This window comes from Marmota flaviventris, chromosome 10, assembly GCF_047511675.1.
Source record: "Marmota flaviventris isolate mMarFla1 chromosome 10, mMarFla1.hap1, whole genome shotgun sequence".
Classification (NCBI taxonomy): Eukaryota; Metazoa; Chordata; class Mammalia; order Rodentia; family Sciuridae; genus Marmota; species Marmota flaviventris.
The window spans coordinates 23,588,163-23,603,948 of NC_092507.1; the positions used below are offsets into that span (position 1 = coordinate 23,588,163).

General features: G+C 39.3%; 1 protein-coding gene across 6 annotated transcripts in view; it reads left to right on the top strand.

Annotated features, from left to right (window-relative positions):
- Khdrbs1 (KH RNA binding domain containing, signal transduction associated 1) overlaps positions 1-15,786 on the top strand; it is a 46,382-nt gene that overhangs the window by 9,245 nt on the left and 21,351 nt on the right. For 4 of the 6 annotated variants that reach the window (XM_071617598.1, XM_071617599.1, XM_071617600.1 and 1 more), the window contains exons 2-9: positions 3,697-3,821; positions 4,881-4,997; positions 6,693-6,839; positions 10,260-10,393; positions 11,101-11,302; positions 11,774-11,841; positions 13,340-13,398; positions 15,459-15,572. In XM_071617598.1, coding sequence (XP_071473699.1) covers positions 3,697-3,821; positions 4,881-4,997; positions 6,693-6,839; positions 10,260-10,393; positions 11,101-11,302; positions 11,774-11,841; positions 13,340-13,398; positions 15,459-15,572 — 966 coding nt within the window. Of the gene's footprint in view, positions 1-3,696; positions 3,822-4,880; positions 4,998-6,692; positions 6,840-10,259; positions 10,394-11,100; positions 11,303-11,773; positions 11,842-13,339; positions 13,399-15,458; positions 15,573-15,719; positions 15,769-15,786 lie in introns of all 6 variants that reach the window. The other 2 variants (XM_027936994.3, XM_071617602.1) reach the window with 2 other exon arrangements.

The window sequence follows — 15,786 nt, forward strand, 5'->3', positions numbered from 1 at the left end:
TGACTCAAAATAAAAAGGGCTGGGGATATGGCTGAGTGGTTAAGCACCTTGGGTTTCATCCCCCACACATGCATAAAAAAACCCAAAACAAAAAACATGTTCTTTCTTTGAGGTATATTATAAACAGCCCTAAACTTGGGAGCTTAAGACCTGTGGGGTAGTGAGAAAAGAAACATCAAGTTATAGTAAAAGAAATGCCATGAGATGAGGTGAATTTATTCTGATTGGTGTAAAAAGTGACTTGGTTTAAGTGTCTGCCTTGTCACTAATTGGTTTTATAATCTTGCACAAGTTATATAACTTCTGAGCCTGGGTTTCTTTACTTGTTAAGTAGGGATGATACTGGTTATAAAGACAAAGCAAGATAACAAATCGAAAACTCTTGCCATGTGAAGACACTAGATATAATTAATTTCAAGGTGCCTGGCTAGGAAATAAATGGGGTCACCTATCTGTTGTTTATACCTCAGCTTTTCTTTCTTTGACTCTTGGGACATCCAAGGTCTCCAGAGGCCCTGGCAAAGATCATTTAAAGGAGTCTGTTTCAGAAACGTTGTGTAGAGGGCTGAGATTGTGGCTTTAGTGGTAGAGCACTTGCCTAGCATGTGTGAGGCCCTTGGGTTCAATTCTCAGCACCACATATAAATAAATAAAGGTTCATTGACAACTAAAAAAAAAACATTAAAAGAAAAAAAAAAAAGAAGTGTTGTGTAGAAAGTACTTTTGCCTGAGGGTAAGTCATTTTTAGGAAGTTTTTTTTTGTTTGTTTTTATTTTTTGGCTTGCTTCCCATTATAGGCTGCTCTTCCTTTCCCAGAAAAGTAAGGCCAAAGAGAAATATAGAGTTGAAAACAAAAGGAGAGAAACAGGGCTGGGGATATAGCTCAGTTGATAGAGTAATTGCCTCACATGCACAAGGCAAGACCCTGGGTTCTAACCCTAGCACCATAAGAAAAAGAAAAAGATCATCAGGCATCTGAACATCTGAGGCACCCATAAAGCCCTTTCATTGCCTTTAGGCTGCGTGACAGTGTCTGAGGGTATAAATTGTGCTCCCTAAACTTTTATTAAGCTGGCTATGTGGTGGCACATACCTGTAATCCCAGTGACTTGGGAGGCTGAGTCAGGAGGATCACTGCCAAGTTTGAGGCCTTGGCAATTTAGTGAGGACCATCTCAAACAGTTAAAAAAAAAAAAAAAGTTGCCTGGGGATGTACTCAAGCAAGGGTTAGGGTTAGGGTTAGGGCACCACTTAGGTTCTATCCCTAGAACTGAACTAACTCTTCCTTGTTTATATAAAGTGCCCTCACCTGCCCCCATTAAGAGGCAACAGGAAAAGTATGAGGTTTGAAGTTATAGAAAGCCTTGGTTTTAATGATTTTTCTGGTGCCTATATACCCTATAACTGCATGGTGGTAGTTAGGAAACAGGGAAGATAATAGATAAAACAAAGGATGTAATTTGTTTCACATTTAAAAAAAATATATATATGTATGTATATACACACACACACACACACACACACACACACATATATTTCAGTTGTCGGTGGACCTTTGTTTTATTTATATGTGGTGCTGAAAATTGAACAGTGCCTCACACATGCCAGGCAAACGCTCTACAACTGAGCCACAACTCCAACCTTGTTTCACATTCTTACAGGCTTCTCAGTGTTTTTTTTTTTTGTTTGTTTGTTTGTTTTGCAAGTCAGAATTGTGACACCTTTTTTCCTCTAGGACTTTGAGGATTAAGCACCTAGTTTTCTAGTGAGCAAACTCAAGAAAAGGTGTGGTCAGTTTGGTGGGCTCAAAACTAACCAAAAAGTTAATATTAGAAGTAGATGGGAAGGGGTGGAGGGCAGGATCTAGCACCAGTAAAACACTAAACAAACAGGGTGTTAAATGGAACATGTAGTCTTGTTAATTGTAAGGTCAAATTTGTTTTCTGTTCTAAGCATGAAACATAGAAGTGTGAAAAGCCCTGGCATTTATAGTTCTGCCCATTGGGCTTGGTGGAGTATGCCTGCACTAACAGCTACTTGGGAGGCTGAAGTAGGAGGATTACTTGAGCCTAGGAGTTTGAGGCAGCCTGGGCAATTTAGTGAGACTCTGTCCAAAAATAAAAGGGTTGGGGATGGTAGCTCAGTGGTTTGATATCCCTGTGTTCCATCCCAATATTGCCAAAACCAAAACAAACTACTTTGATACATTTTCTTGTTCAAGGACAATGATTGGATTTAGATTAGATAACAGGGGCATGTATTAAGCATTTTCTAAGCAATGGACTATTTTTTTCCCCTTCTTCTTTTGGTACTGGAGATTGAACCCAGTGGTGCTTTGCCACTGAGCTACATCCCTAGTCCCCCCCCCCCCCCCCCCCCCAATTTAGAGACAGTGTTTTACCAAGTTACTGAGGCTGACCTTAAACTTGAGATCTTCCAGTCTCAGCTTCCCAAGTCACTGGGATTACAGGCATGTGCCACCACACCCGTCAAGAGTGGACTTTAATTGGATGTATATGTGTTATTTCATTTTGTCTTTTTTTAATATCTTTATTTGTTTTTATGTGGCATGGAGGATCGAACCTAGCGCCTTGCACATGGTAGGCGAGCATTCTACCACTGAGCCACAACCCCAGCCCCTCGTTATGTCTTTATAGCAACCTCATAAAGTACATATTGTGTATTTTACAAATGAGACCAACATTCAGAGCAGTGAAATAACTGGTCTAATTTCACACAGCTAATGAGTGGCAGGGTAAGAACCAGATCTTTCAATTCATTCATTTTTTTCTATCTTTTGGGGTTTTTTTTGGTGTGTTGTTGTTTGTTTGTTCCCCAGTACTGGGAATTGAACTCACGGCCCTCATACATGCTAAGCTAGCACACTTTCTTTCCTTTTTTTTTTTGTACTGGGGATTAAACCCAGGGACTTTTTACCACTGAGCTACATCCCCAGTCCATTTTATTATTAATTTCTTTAGTTGTAGATGGACATGGTATCTTTATTTTATTATTTATTTTTATTTGGTGCTGAGGATAGAACCCAACGCCTCGCATGTGCTAGGCAAATGCTCTACCGCTGAGCTACAACCTCAGTCCCTGGTCCTTTTTATTTTGAGATACTGTCTTGGTAAATTGCAAAGGCTGGCTTCAAACTTAAGATCCTCCTTCCCCAGCCTCCCGAGATGCTGGGATAATAGGCATGTGCCACCTTGCCCCATTAGATCTTTCAAACTCTTAAGGACTAGTATCTAAAAGCACTACTGCTACAATGGAATTTTAATGAAACTGTCCATTACGTAAGTTATTGATTTTTGCTTCTTCATGAAGGTTTGACTCTGTAATTTTTTGTGATAAAGATTTAAATTTTTAAAAAATTCCTTTATCTTGCTTTCCTTCATCTCACCCCCATTAGCTTTGTTAAATCTATTTACTCTTATGTCAAGAAATATTTGGATGATGTAAAGTCTTCAGGTGAGGTTGGAAGAGCAAACTGCTTTTATTAAAATCGGACTCATGGTTCCCTAGTCAAATTCATATAGCATTGGTGCTTTCAGCCAGTCTATCTAAAATTAGTGCATTCATTTGAACAATTTGGTCTTATTACACAGTGTACTCCATGTTATTGCTTTAAGCAGTCTTGGAAAATTGCCTTTATTTACTAGAGCAGAAATAAATTCTGTTTTTCCTACTCAGAAATTGAGAAGATTCAGAAAGGGGATTCAAAAAAGGACGATGAGGAGAATTATTTGGACTTATTTTCTCATAAGAACATGAAGCTGAAAGAGCGGGTGCTGATACCTGTCAAGCAGTACCCAAAGGTAAGGCAAAAAGTGCCTCTTTTCTCTGAATTAACATTATAAGCAGGGGAGTCATTGGCAGGGATTGTACTGCATGGGATCTAAGCCTGTGAAGGTTCTCTTCCATGCTTGAGTACCTGTTTTGGGGAGTTGAAAGTCCATAATGAATAACATAGCTATAGTCAAAAAGAAAATATAGTCATCTTTTTTAAAAATATTTTTTTTAGTTGTAGATGGACACAACAATATCTATCTATCTATTTATTTTTATGTGTTGCTGAGGATCGAACCCAGTGCCTCACACATGTGAAGTGCTCAACCACTGAGCTACAACCCCAGCCCCATCTTTTTATTATCAAAAAGAATTTTTCATCTGTTTGTTTTTTGTTTTCCTTCTTTTCTCTGAACAATCAAAATCCCTTGAAGTCTGAAGAGTTGCTCTCTGTCAAATGATTGACTTGTAATTTTTTTTGGCGGGGGTACCAGGGATTGAATTTAGAGGCACTCAACCACAGAGCCACATCCCCAGCCCTATTGTGTATTTTATTTACAGTCAGGGTCTCACTGAGTTGCTTAGTGCATTGCTTTTGCTGAGCCTGGCTTTGAACTCACGATCCTCCTGTCTCAGCCTCCTGAGCTGCTGGGATGACTTGGAATCTTAAAATAAAACACAAATTCTTGACTAGATGAATTTAATTATTTCTTACTCAAAGTTTACCTTTTAAGGAAATGCTTTCTTCTTATTTTACCAAACGTGCTATCAAAGGATGCTATATGTATGTTCTGTTTATGTTAAAATGCTTATTTATATTAAAAAAAAATACTAAGGGATGCATTGTGTTGGGGGAAAAAACACCAGACTATATCATGAAACTGAAATTCAGGTCTGTGAACTGCCAACTTTTTAGATGTATAACTTTAACCTAATCATAGTATAGCCTCTATATCCTTCAGTAAAACGTGAATGGTAATACCTATTTTACGTGGTTGTTGAAGATCAAATTAGATAGTATATGTGGAAATGTTTTATAGGAGCCATGTGTTTTCAGAAATCTGTTTTTGTTTTTTTTTTCTTGTCAGTTCAATTTTGTGGGGAAGATTCTTGGACCACAAGGGAATACAATCAAAAGACTGCAGGAAGAAACTGGTGCAAAGATCTCTGTATTGGGAAAGGGCTCAATGAGAGACAAAGCCAAGGTAAGCTCATATTTGTGAGGCAAAGATAACACCCTAATGCCTTCTAGTTGCCCTGGCATCCAGTTTGGATGACTTACGGTACAAGTGTTGTATACCTATACAATAGGACTTCTTAAGCTTTCACTGGATACAAGAGATTATAGACCAAGTTAATTTACTTGCTTGGCAACCCTGGAAGAGCCTTGATGTGCCTTATGATTGTTTTCTTTTAGAATTTTGGCTGTCCAAATAGCAATATTATCTTTGGTGTTTATATTTAACTGTGAAAACTTGAAATGTTAGCTGGGTTTACTAAAACTTACCCACATCAAAATGTGAACAACATGTAACATATCTCCTTTCTGGTAACATGAAAAAGTAGAACAGCAGTGTTGTGAGTTTGAGGATTAGATGGTCTGTTGTTTAGCCAGCTGGAATGTGGGACTGCTAAAAGTTTTTTATGTAATCAAAAGGAACCATGAGTAATTCTGACAACAAAACCTACCCGATACTTACTTCTTTTCCATGCCATAGCCCATACACTGTATACTGTTTACTGTTTATTTCATTTTTTGCTAGGTTAAGCAGGGGTGCTTAACCAGTGAGCCACATCCTCGGCTCTTATTTTTATTTTGAGATAGGATCTCGCCAAGTTGCCGAGGGTGGCATTGAACTTGTGATCCTCCTGCCTCAGCCTGCCAAGCTGCTGGGGATCATAGGTGTGCGCCACTGTGCCTGGCTCACTGTGTACTGTTTTAAGGACCAAAAAACTTCCCACCACAACACAATAGTCTTAGCCTTCTAGGTCAGCTTTTTTAGATGAGATGTACCTGTGCTAGTCTAAACTCTTTCAGGCCTCCTATTTCTTTTCTTTTTTTTTTTTTTTTTTTAAGTTGTAGATGGATAGCATGCCTTTATTTTATTTGTTTCATTTTTATGTGGTGCTAAGGATCGATCCCACTGTTTCACACATGCTAGGCAAGTTCTCTGCCACAGAGCTACAGCCTCAGCCACCAGGCCTCCTTTTTCTTAATTGACAAATGTTGTTTGTTCAGGCCCTCTACTGAGGCTGAAGTATGTTTACCTGTGAGACTTAATTTGAGTTTTTCTTGATCTTGACTTCTTTCCTTCTTTGGAATCCCCCATACCGTATAAGCAGATAAGCATAGCTAGTGGTGGTTAAGAGCTCTCTACCTGGGACTTAAAAACAAATGCTTGGGCCATAAATACACACACACACACCCCATACATACTTGCAAATGTTTAACAACAAGCTGTTAGCTGAAAAGAGACTAGAATTAAGTTTTTCTATTTTGTGCCTTCTAATAAGAGCACCAGTGAATACCCCAGTGATTTAAGAGAATAGTTAACCAAGTATAAGTTTAGTATATCGTGTAAATTAACTATTCTCCAGAACTTTTTTTTTTTTTTTTTTAGAGAGAATTTTAATATTTATTTTTTAGTCTTCAGCAGACACAGCATCTTTGTATGTGGAGCTGAGGATCGAACCCGGGCCACACGCATGTCAGGCAAGCGTGCTACCACTTGAGCCACATCCCCAGCCCTCTCCAGAACTTTTTTTTTTCTTTTAACTTTCTTCTTAAAGCTTATTGTTTTTCACAAAATATTCAGGTTATATCTTGCTATCCCTTTGGCCTAGAGGTAAAAGTTTTCTCTTTAGTCCATGTAATATAATGTCTCTGCATTTTTCCATAGGAAGAAGAGCTTCGCAAAGGCGGAGACCCAAAGTATGCCCACTTAAATATGGATCTGCATGTCTTCATTGAAGTCTTTGGACCCCCATGTGAGGCTTATGCTCTCATGGCCCATGCCATGGAAGAAGTGAAGAAGTTTTTAGTACCAGTAAGGAAACACATATCCTTTATCTTCTGAGCAAGGGAAAAGTAGAATTATATGCTTTTGTGAAGGAAGGGGTTATTAACCAGGGTCTCTGCCTAAGCTGATGCTACTAAATTCTGCATTTATGTTTATTTTTCTGATGGTCCATTACCAAAAGCACCTGTGTTTGATGTGGTTTTCATTGTATACTAGTATCTGTTGTCAATATCTTGAGTCCATGAGTATCCATTCTGAGATCTGATGAACAAATATTTAACAGTCTTCATTAAGCTTGGTATTTTGAAAGTGTTAGGAAAATGATTAAGGTAGGTCCCTGCACTTGAAGGGTTTATGCTGTAGACTTTCCAGACTCTATTGAAATCTAGAGGTGACAGCAAGAAACTTATACCATCCATTATTATTGGATTAAATTCTGACCTATTACACTCAGGTTCCTCTTCTGGAGGTGTCACTCAAGTCGAGTGATTTGAAGAGGCATCTGTTGGTTAACTGTTTATAATATTAAAGACAGCTCCTTTCTTTAAGGATATAACTGAGGCCTAGGAAGTCTTGTGACAGGCCAAAGTATTACCACCTTGTCAGATTATAGCTGAGTGTTGCTTATCTGGAATTCTGACAACCATAAGTGTTCTGTATTTGGGATTTTTTTGGATTGGCATATTTGCATTTACATAATGAGGTATCTTGGGGGATGGGACCCTAGTCTAAACAAAAAATTTACTTTTGTTTCATATGTGCCTTATATATAGCCTGAAGATACTTTTATAGTGTTTTTAGTTTATCTTTGTTTTGACTATGATCCATCATATGAACTCAGGTGTGGAATTTCCTACTTTTGGCATCATGTTATGACTCAAAAGGTTCTGGATTTGGGGGCATTTCAGATTAGTGATGCTCAGCCTTTATTACTATCAAAGAGAGAATGGTACCATTTTTGTCTCTTAGCAAGGCCTGGTGGTTGTCAGCATTAACATACTACTGTTGAATATTTAATATCAAGGCTTAATCTGGTGAGAATCTCAGGAAAAAGAGGAAATAAATAGAGGAAGGTGAGCAGGAATAGGAGGAGGAAGGGAAGTGTTGGGCCAAATTATATTGTTATATTGTGTGCATGTATGAATATGTAACAGATATCCATTGTGCACCAGTAAAAAAAAATGTGGGAATAAAAAAAAAAGGATGGATCTGAAACCTTGGGATAGATTTAGAATACTATTAACTAAAGTTGAGTAATGTTTTCATCACTAAAACTTAAGAAGAGGTGAAGTATAGTCCTTAAATTTCTTGAATGAAGGAGTTAAGTGTAGTATCAAAAGGTATGAGAATCGGTAGAGCAAAAGTTGATAGGCAAGTGTGTACTTGAAAGCTGAACCCACAAGAGTACTAATACTGTCTCAGACATCTCATTGGCTGCTTTATTTTCAAGTACCTTATCTTTTTTGGCAGAGGGTGGTATTGGGGATTGAACTCAGGGGCACTCAACCACTGCCACATCCTCAGCCCCGTTTTGTATTTTATTTATGGAGACAGGTTCTCACCAAGTTGCTTAGCACTTTGCTATTGCTGAGGCTGGCTTTAAAACCAGGATCCTCCTGCCTCAACCTCCTGATTATAGGCGTGCACCACCATGCCCAGCTTAAAGTACCTTATCTTCATTAGGAAAACTCATGGCTGGTTAATTTTTTCTTGAATTTTTAAAAATTTATTTTTATTTTTTGCAGTTCTGAAAATTGAACCCCAGGGTCCTGTATATGCTAGGCAAAGGTTCTGTCACTGAGCTAATATCCCCAGTCCTTTTTCACTTCCTTTTAATTTTTGGTTCTGGGGATTGACCTAGGGCCACTGAGCTATATGAATACAGCCTTATTAATTTTTGTTTTGAGACAAAGTTTCCCTAAGTTGCCCAGTCTACCCTTGAGTCTGTGATTTTTCTGCCTCTGCCTCCTGAGTAGCTAGAACTACAGGTGTATATGACCATGCCAGACTTCACTTTTTACTTTTTGAAGAGTTTTGTTTGAAATCTTCTGACTACCTGCTTTCTGAAGGACTGCAGAAGGAATGTCCCTCTCCTCTTTATTGTTACTCTCCAACCTATTTCTCTGATGGAATAGGTTTACAAGGCTTGCATGTAAATGAAGTTTTGAGAAAAGATGCCTGCTGAGTAGATCTGGCTTCCTCAGTGTTGATCTGGCAGTTAGACGAGTCTGAGCGAGAATTGGCATTGGTGCTTGAATGTGAGTCTCAGGCAGCAGTGATGTGTAAGAAAAGGGGAAATGAAGAGTTGAAGGGGACATCTCTCTAATGACTAGCATCTTCTGTTCTTAACTGTATCCACCTGAATATATGCTTGAAGTATTAAGACTGAATGATTCTCAAAACAGGAAATGTGTGAAAAAATTTGCAAATAACATTTGATTAAGTTCTTCCGTCTTGTGAAGAAGAAAAAGTGAGCCTGTTTTTGCATCTGTAACTAGAGCCCTCCATTTTCCCCTTAGAACCACTAACTGTACCAGGAAGCCTTCGTGGTACAGTAGGAAAGGCACTAGATTGGGAACTCTTGGTGTATTTACTGTGTTTGGGTATGAAATTACAAAAATGGCTCTTGAGCTGATAATTTATGAGAAAGAAAGACCATTCTAAAATGATGAGAAGTGCTTGAATAGAGAGAACTGCATGGTGCTTTGGGAAAAGAGAATGTGTGGGGATAGCATCAACAGAGAGTTTTTCCAAAGGGATACCGTTTTACATTAAGTCTTGCTAAGGGTTAGTTAGGGTTCCTTTGGTAGACCAGAAAAAATTAAAAAGAAAAGTAAAAGAAATGCAGTAGAGCCTATTAATTCAAAGCCTAGGTTTTGGAGGTAGGTAATTCTAAATTCACATCTTGAATCTGTCACTTACTAGCTTTGTGTCTTTAGGCTGATTCATAATCCCTGAATCTTTTCCCAACTGTAATATAGGGAGATCTGCCTGGGGTCAATTTGAAGATTAAACTGAAAAATCTATATAATGGTTGTATAGTCCCAGTTTATAGAGTTCTGTTAATGGTAGTGGCTTTTATTATTCCAGGAAAAGGAAACTATTTGCAGAGAATGGATGTGTGAGAGTGTGCCAGGCTCTGAACTACAAATTGTTCAGCATAGCTTGAGAGGAGGTTGTGTATGGAGAGAGGATGGAAGTAATCTGGAGAGCTAGGCAGGGACCACATCCTGAAGAGCTCCATCTGAATAATGAGGGGTCTGCCATCAAGACTTTGCTCAAAGAAGTGACAGGTAGGGCATCATTTGACCTCAGAGAATGAATGACCTGAGACTTCACCTAGGCTTTCAGAGTTGTTCTTAGCATCCAAGGTTTATGTGGGCCAGATGACTTTTCAGTAGAAGGTGGAGATATTGTACAGTATTCCTTGTGATCTTTATTTCCCAGGATATGATGGATGATATCTGCCAGGAGCAATTTCTAGAGCTGTCCTACTTGAATGGAGTACCTGAGCCCTCTCGTGGACGTGGGGTGCCAGTGAGAGGCCGGGGAGCTGCACCTCCCCCTCCACCTGTTCCCAGGTAAAATAGATAGCTAGAAATGGGATGCAAATTGACTGTTAGCACCATCTCTGTCTTATTGGTGCTCTTATCTCTAATTTAGGAGGGATCTCAGAATTTGTTCCATCAAGAATGGAATTTTAGATCAAATTATGTGCATGTTTGAATATGGCATAATAAATTCCACTATTATATATAATTATAATGCACCAATTTAAAAAATGTAATTTTATATCTCAAGTGCTTTGACCATAGTCAAATGCTGCAGTCCTGTTGAAACTTTTGAGTTTTAAATTTTGAACAGCCCTAGCATTTTTAATGATCTAACTTCAGAATTTTACCTCCTGTGACTGACACTTATGGAATGTTTAAACTGTGGAGACCTAGACTGGCCTGGTGGTGAATGCTCCCAGCTACGGGGGAGGGTAAGGCAGGAGGAATGCGAAGTCAAGGTCAGTCTGGGCCACATAATGAGACCCAGTCAGTGGGGGAAAAATGGTACATGGGCTGTTCGTACCTGCCCAAGGTGCACTAATACATTATAGGACCTGGTGAAATCTTCCAGTGTGGGTCCTTTGCCCATCTATACTTTCATTGCTCTATGCTTTAATGATAGTCTAGTTAAGGCATTGTAAAATCTATCTAGCTCCAAAATTTGCAAATAAATCTGAAGATGAAAGTGACCTCTTTATTAAATGCTCTATTTGAAAAAAATTTTCTTTTTATAGGGGCCGTGGTGTTGGACCCCCTCGGGGAGCTTTGGTGCGTGGTACCCCAGTGAGAGGTGCCATCACCAGAGGTGCCACTGTGACCCGAGGGGTGCCACCTCCACCTACTGTGAGGGGTGCTCCAGCACCAAGAGCACGGACAGCAGGCATCCAGAGAATACCTTTGCCTCCACCCCCTGCACCAGAAACATATGAAGAATATGTAAGAATATTTTGAACAATGTACATTTCTCAATGCCTAAAAGGTTGTCAAAGTTGAATGACCCTTCATGTAGGTAGCAGGAAATACCTGTAAGATTTGTAATCTGCCCTGAGTGTTGACCTATGAGATTTTTCCATTTTTAGGCACAGTTTAATATCTATGTAAATTAAATGGGAAGTAAGCTAATGTATAGTGTTTTACTAAGGAATGTGTTCCTACTAAAGCTCAATTTTATACTGTACTTTCAGCTCACACTTGTCCTGTGGCATCAGATATTTTTTTTTGTGTGTGTATGTGTGCGTGTGTGTGAGGTTTTTGGTAACCCTTTCTCTCTTGACTGACTATTGTGGGTGTTACTATTTTGGAGGAAAATTTTTTGTACTATTAATCCAGAAGCCTATCATACTCACATGGGATATAATTAGCATCTCTCTCCTCTGATTCTAACCTATTTCATTTTATTTATTTTAGGGATATGATGATACATATGCGGAACAGAGTTATGAAGGCTACGAAGGCTATTACAGCCAGAGCCAAGGGTGAGTCAGGCAGTGTGGTTTGGTACCCTAGGATGGATGGATACATGGAATTAGGGGAACTGAGATACTTAAGCTACACAGACCTAAGGAGCAGTATGGCTCATGGTTTGAAAGGTATCTTTTCTGCTTTTGACATCTGTGAGGTACATTCTTGGCTCTAAAATTTGGATAGTAATTATAATTTTTAAACAAAAATTTATTTATTTTGGTACTGAGGAGTGAGCCGAGGGGCCATTCTACTCTACAGAGTATAATTTTTATTTTGAAACAGGGTGTCTCTGAATTTGCCCAACTGGCCTCTAGCTTGCGATCCTCCTGCCTTTGCCTCTCAGATTGCTGGGATTATAGGCGCATGCCACTGTAATCAGCATGTGCCAACTAGAATTATAATTTAGAATCTGTGAATAGTAGATGAAAAACTACATGGAAATAGAGAAAATGTATTTAAATAAATTTATTTTGCGGTGCTGGGGATTAAAAGCAGGAATACTCTACTTTTGAGCTACATCCTCAGCATCCCGCTTTTTAAATTTTATTCATTTATTTTTGGTACTGGGCATTGAACCTAGAGGCACCACCGTGCTGTCTACCACCAAGCTACACCTGCCAGCCTCCCCACTCCTTTAAATTTTTTTTTTTTTTTTAACTTTTGAGAGAGGGTCTCATTAAATTGCTGAAATTTTGATCATACTGCCTCAGTGTCTTGAATTGCTGAGATTACAGACATGCACCATCACACTTAGCTTGATTTACTAAGAAGTATCCCAAGCCAGGCTCAGTGGCACTCACTGGTAATCCCAGTGACACACACTAGTAATCCCAGTGACCCATGAGGCAGAAGTATCATAAGTTCAAAGCCAGTCCCAGCAACTTAGCAAAGCCTTCCACAATTTAACATGACCCTGTCTCAAAAATAAAAAGCGTTGGGGATATAACTCAGTGATGAAGCACCTTGAGTTCAAGGAAAATAAAACCCAGCCACATTAAGATTGCCTGAATTTTTAAGAGGAAGCTAAGAGTCTCCCTACCATAACCTGGATTTTTCTCTTTCTTCCTTTTCCTTTTTTTTTTTTTTTTCCATTTAGCTTAAACCATTCTGTTTGTGTGCACATGTATCTTATCTGTGATTGAAAATTAGTCTCAGAATTCTACTTTAGGGACAGAATTGCTCTTTTTCTTTTCTGTTTTTTTTTTTTTTTTTCTTCACAGTGATCCCTGTGAATATGTGTCTATTGTAATTTCATTAAGAGGGTCAGTTTAGAATTATTCATTTTTAGTTGTGGTATCCATTTTTCCTTACTATAGTTTATCTTTTTGCGGGAGGAGTAGTTCATCATGTGTACTTTGAAAATATTTTGGGGTTTAGGGAAGGAACAAAATGGGCTTTTCCCTGTATTTTACACACAATGAAATGACAGGTATGGATATATTTGAGAGAAAGGTGGAACTAAAATATTGTTTCGCTATAGTTTTTTAACACTGTGTCTTTGGCTTTCAGGGACTCAGAATATTATGACTATGGACATGGGGAGGTTCAAGATTCTTATGAAGCTTATGGTATGTCTTATTTTCTAGGGTGGGGCAAAATGACCAAGTAAGTGCCTGGGAGAATGCTGATGACTGGATTTTATAAGACCCTGGTGTTCATAGACACTAGGAGTCTTGTTCTTATTTAAATTTTATGATGTATGGTCCAAAGAGGGATTAGGAAAGTTAGGTGGTAATACTGTTACCCTTGGGAAGCTAAGTACATTCTTAAACTAGGGCTCATGCCAGGTTAGCTGGGCTGGAGCAGCAGATTTTTAAGCTAATACTGATCATTTTCTACTTCAGTCAGGGGATACCTAGACCTGGGTTATGTTTCTGGAGCCATATTGGTAGGAAACAAGAATTTTTATCATATTTTGTTATATTCTTCTACCCCACCTCTTTGTGTGTGTGTGTGTGTGTGTGTGGTGGGGGAATTGAACCTAGGAGTGCTTAACCACTGAGCCACATCCCTAGCCCTTTCTTAAAATTTTTTTATTTTTATATTTTGTTGTTGTGGTGGTGCTGGGGATTCAACCCAGGGCCTTGTGCCTGCAAGGCAAGCACTATACCAACTGAGCTATATTCCCAGCCCAAAATTTTTAATTTTAAGACAGGGTCTTGCTAAGTTGCTGAGGCTGGCTTTGAACTTGATCTTCCTGCCTCAGCCTCCCGAGCCACTGGGATTACAGGTGTGTGCCACCATGCCCAGCTCCACCATAGCTAGAGCTGTGGCTCAGTGATAGAGCACTCGTCTAGCATTTGTGAGGCCCTGGGTTCGATCCTTAGCACCATATATCAATAAATAAAATAAAGGTCCATTGACAACTTAAAAAATATTTTAAAAAGTTTTGGATCCTAACAAAAAGAATCTCAATGTGTAGAAACAAGCTGAAAAGGAATGGATTAGAGCAGGTTAGTGGGCAAAAGTAGTGCCTGTTAGATCAGAGGCTGCAGGGCTGGAACCAGTCAGGGCACTACTGGCATCAAGCTCCATACTGGCTTGGAGACAACTCAGTCCTTGATCCTAAGAGAGCAGTAGAAGCTGGAATGGCCTGAAGTTTGGTTAAAAACACATTGCTCAAGTGTGTCCTTATGAGCCAATTATGATCCCATGCTAATTGGCCCCAAAGGGAGTGCCATGTGGCATTGGATGCAGAGCTCTCTTTAAATGTGAGGTGTTTTCAACATACCTGGGAAACTTCAAGAGAGTGCTTAGCAAGGAGCTGGCTGAACAGTTGAGAGTGCATCTGAAGACAGTGATTGACAGTCTCTCCTTAGCCGTAGCTAAAATAATGGACAGTCTTAGGGCCTCCCACAGATAGACAGCCTGAATCCAACCCCTCAGCATGGTATGAAGTAGCCAATCAGCTACATTGTACTTCTCTGCTCATATGCCATTATTTAGAAGGGTAGTATGATTGCATCGGGTTTTTCCCTCCACCGGTGGGTGAGGTAGTTCAATGGAGCCTCTGTATGTGTTTGACTAAACGGAATTTCTGTTTTGCTAGAGAAAAGACTGAACTAAAAGGAGGCAGGCTGCTCCTTGTGCTCCTAGTCTGATGTTGCCACAGTTAAATCTGTTCTGATCTCTGCCTTTATAAACGGAATTAGAAAAATAAATTGTTTTGTTGGTACCTAGAAGCCTCCTGGAAATTGATGGACATCTGTATTATACTAGGGATATAAATAGGGTTCTGTGCAACTTTAGATCCATATAGAAGTTTAAGACCTGTGGTGATGGAAGGAGGTATTTGTGAATGTGGGTAGCTGGAGAACTGCCATGGGAAAGGTGTGAGAATGTGTGATAAGAATAAGCTTAAACACAATTTGTAGAATTAAATGATCCTCTATCCCAGACTTCCCTGTCAATGGAAAACCATTTGTAAATGTCAACCATATTGTCTTGTTTCTCATTGCTGTTGACATAAGAAAGGATCTAAGGAATTCCAAAAATTCTGTAAATGCAATATTTGATTGTATTTCTGTTGATCAGAGCAATAAGTACCAGCTCTGCTGGTGCATGGTCTCATTTAAATACGGCCCTTGCTTGCTTCTGCCAAAGAGCCAGGCAACACTTCTCTTCTCAGGGAACCTGACTTGCAGTTGCATAGAAAGAGGCTGTCTTCCTTCAATCTACCAAATTGGAAGCAGAGAAGGCCATTGTAGACCCACAGAGATTAATGATTCCCTCTTGCTGCAAGGTATTGGGTTTATCCAGGTTTGGGTACTGGGGTATATCAGTCATGTTGCCTTTGGAGAACCTCACTCCTGGAGATTACTGCAAAGTAAATGCCAGCCTTTTATGAGTTGTTCCCTTTTGTCTTTCCACTCAAAACTGTGGGAAATAGTCCAGACTGTTCAGGAGGTTTGGAGTGGAGAACAAGGACCTCCAATGAGGTATGAAGACACTGAAAG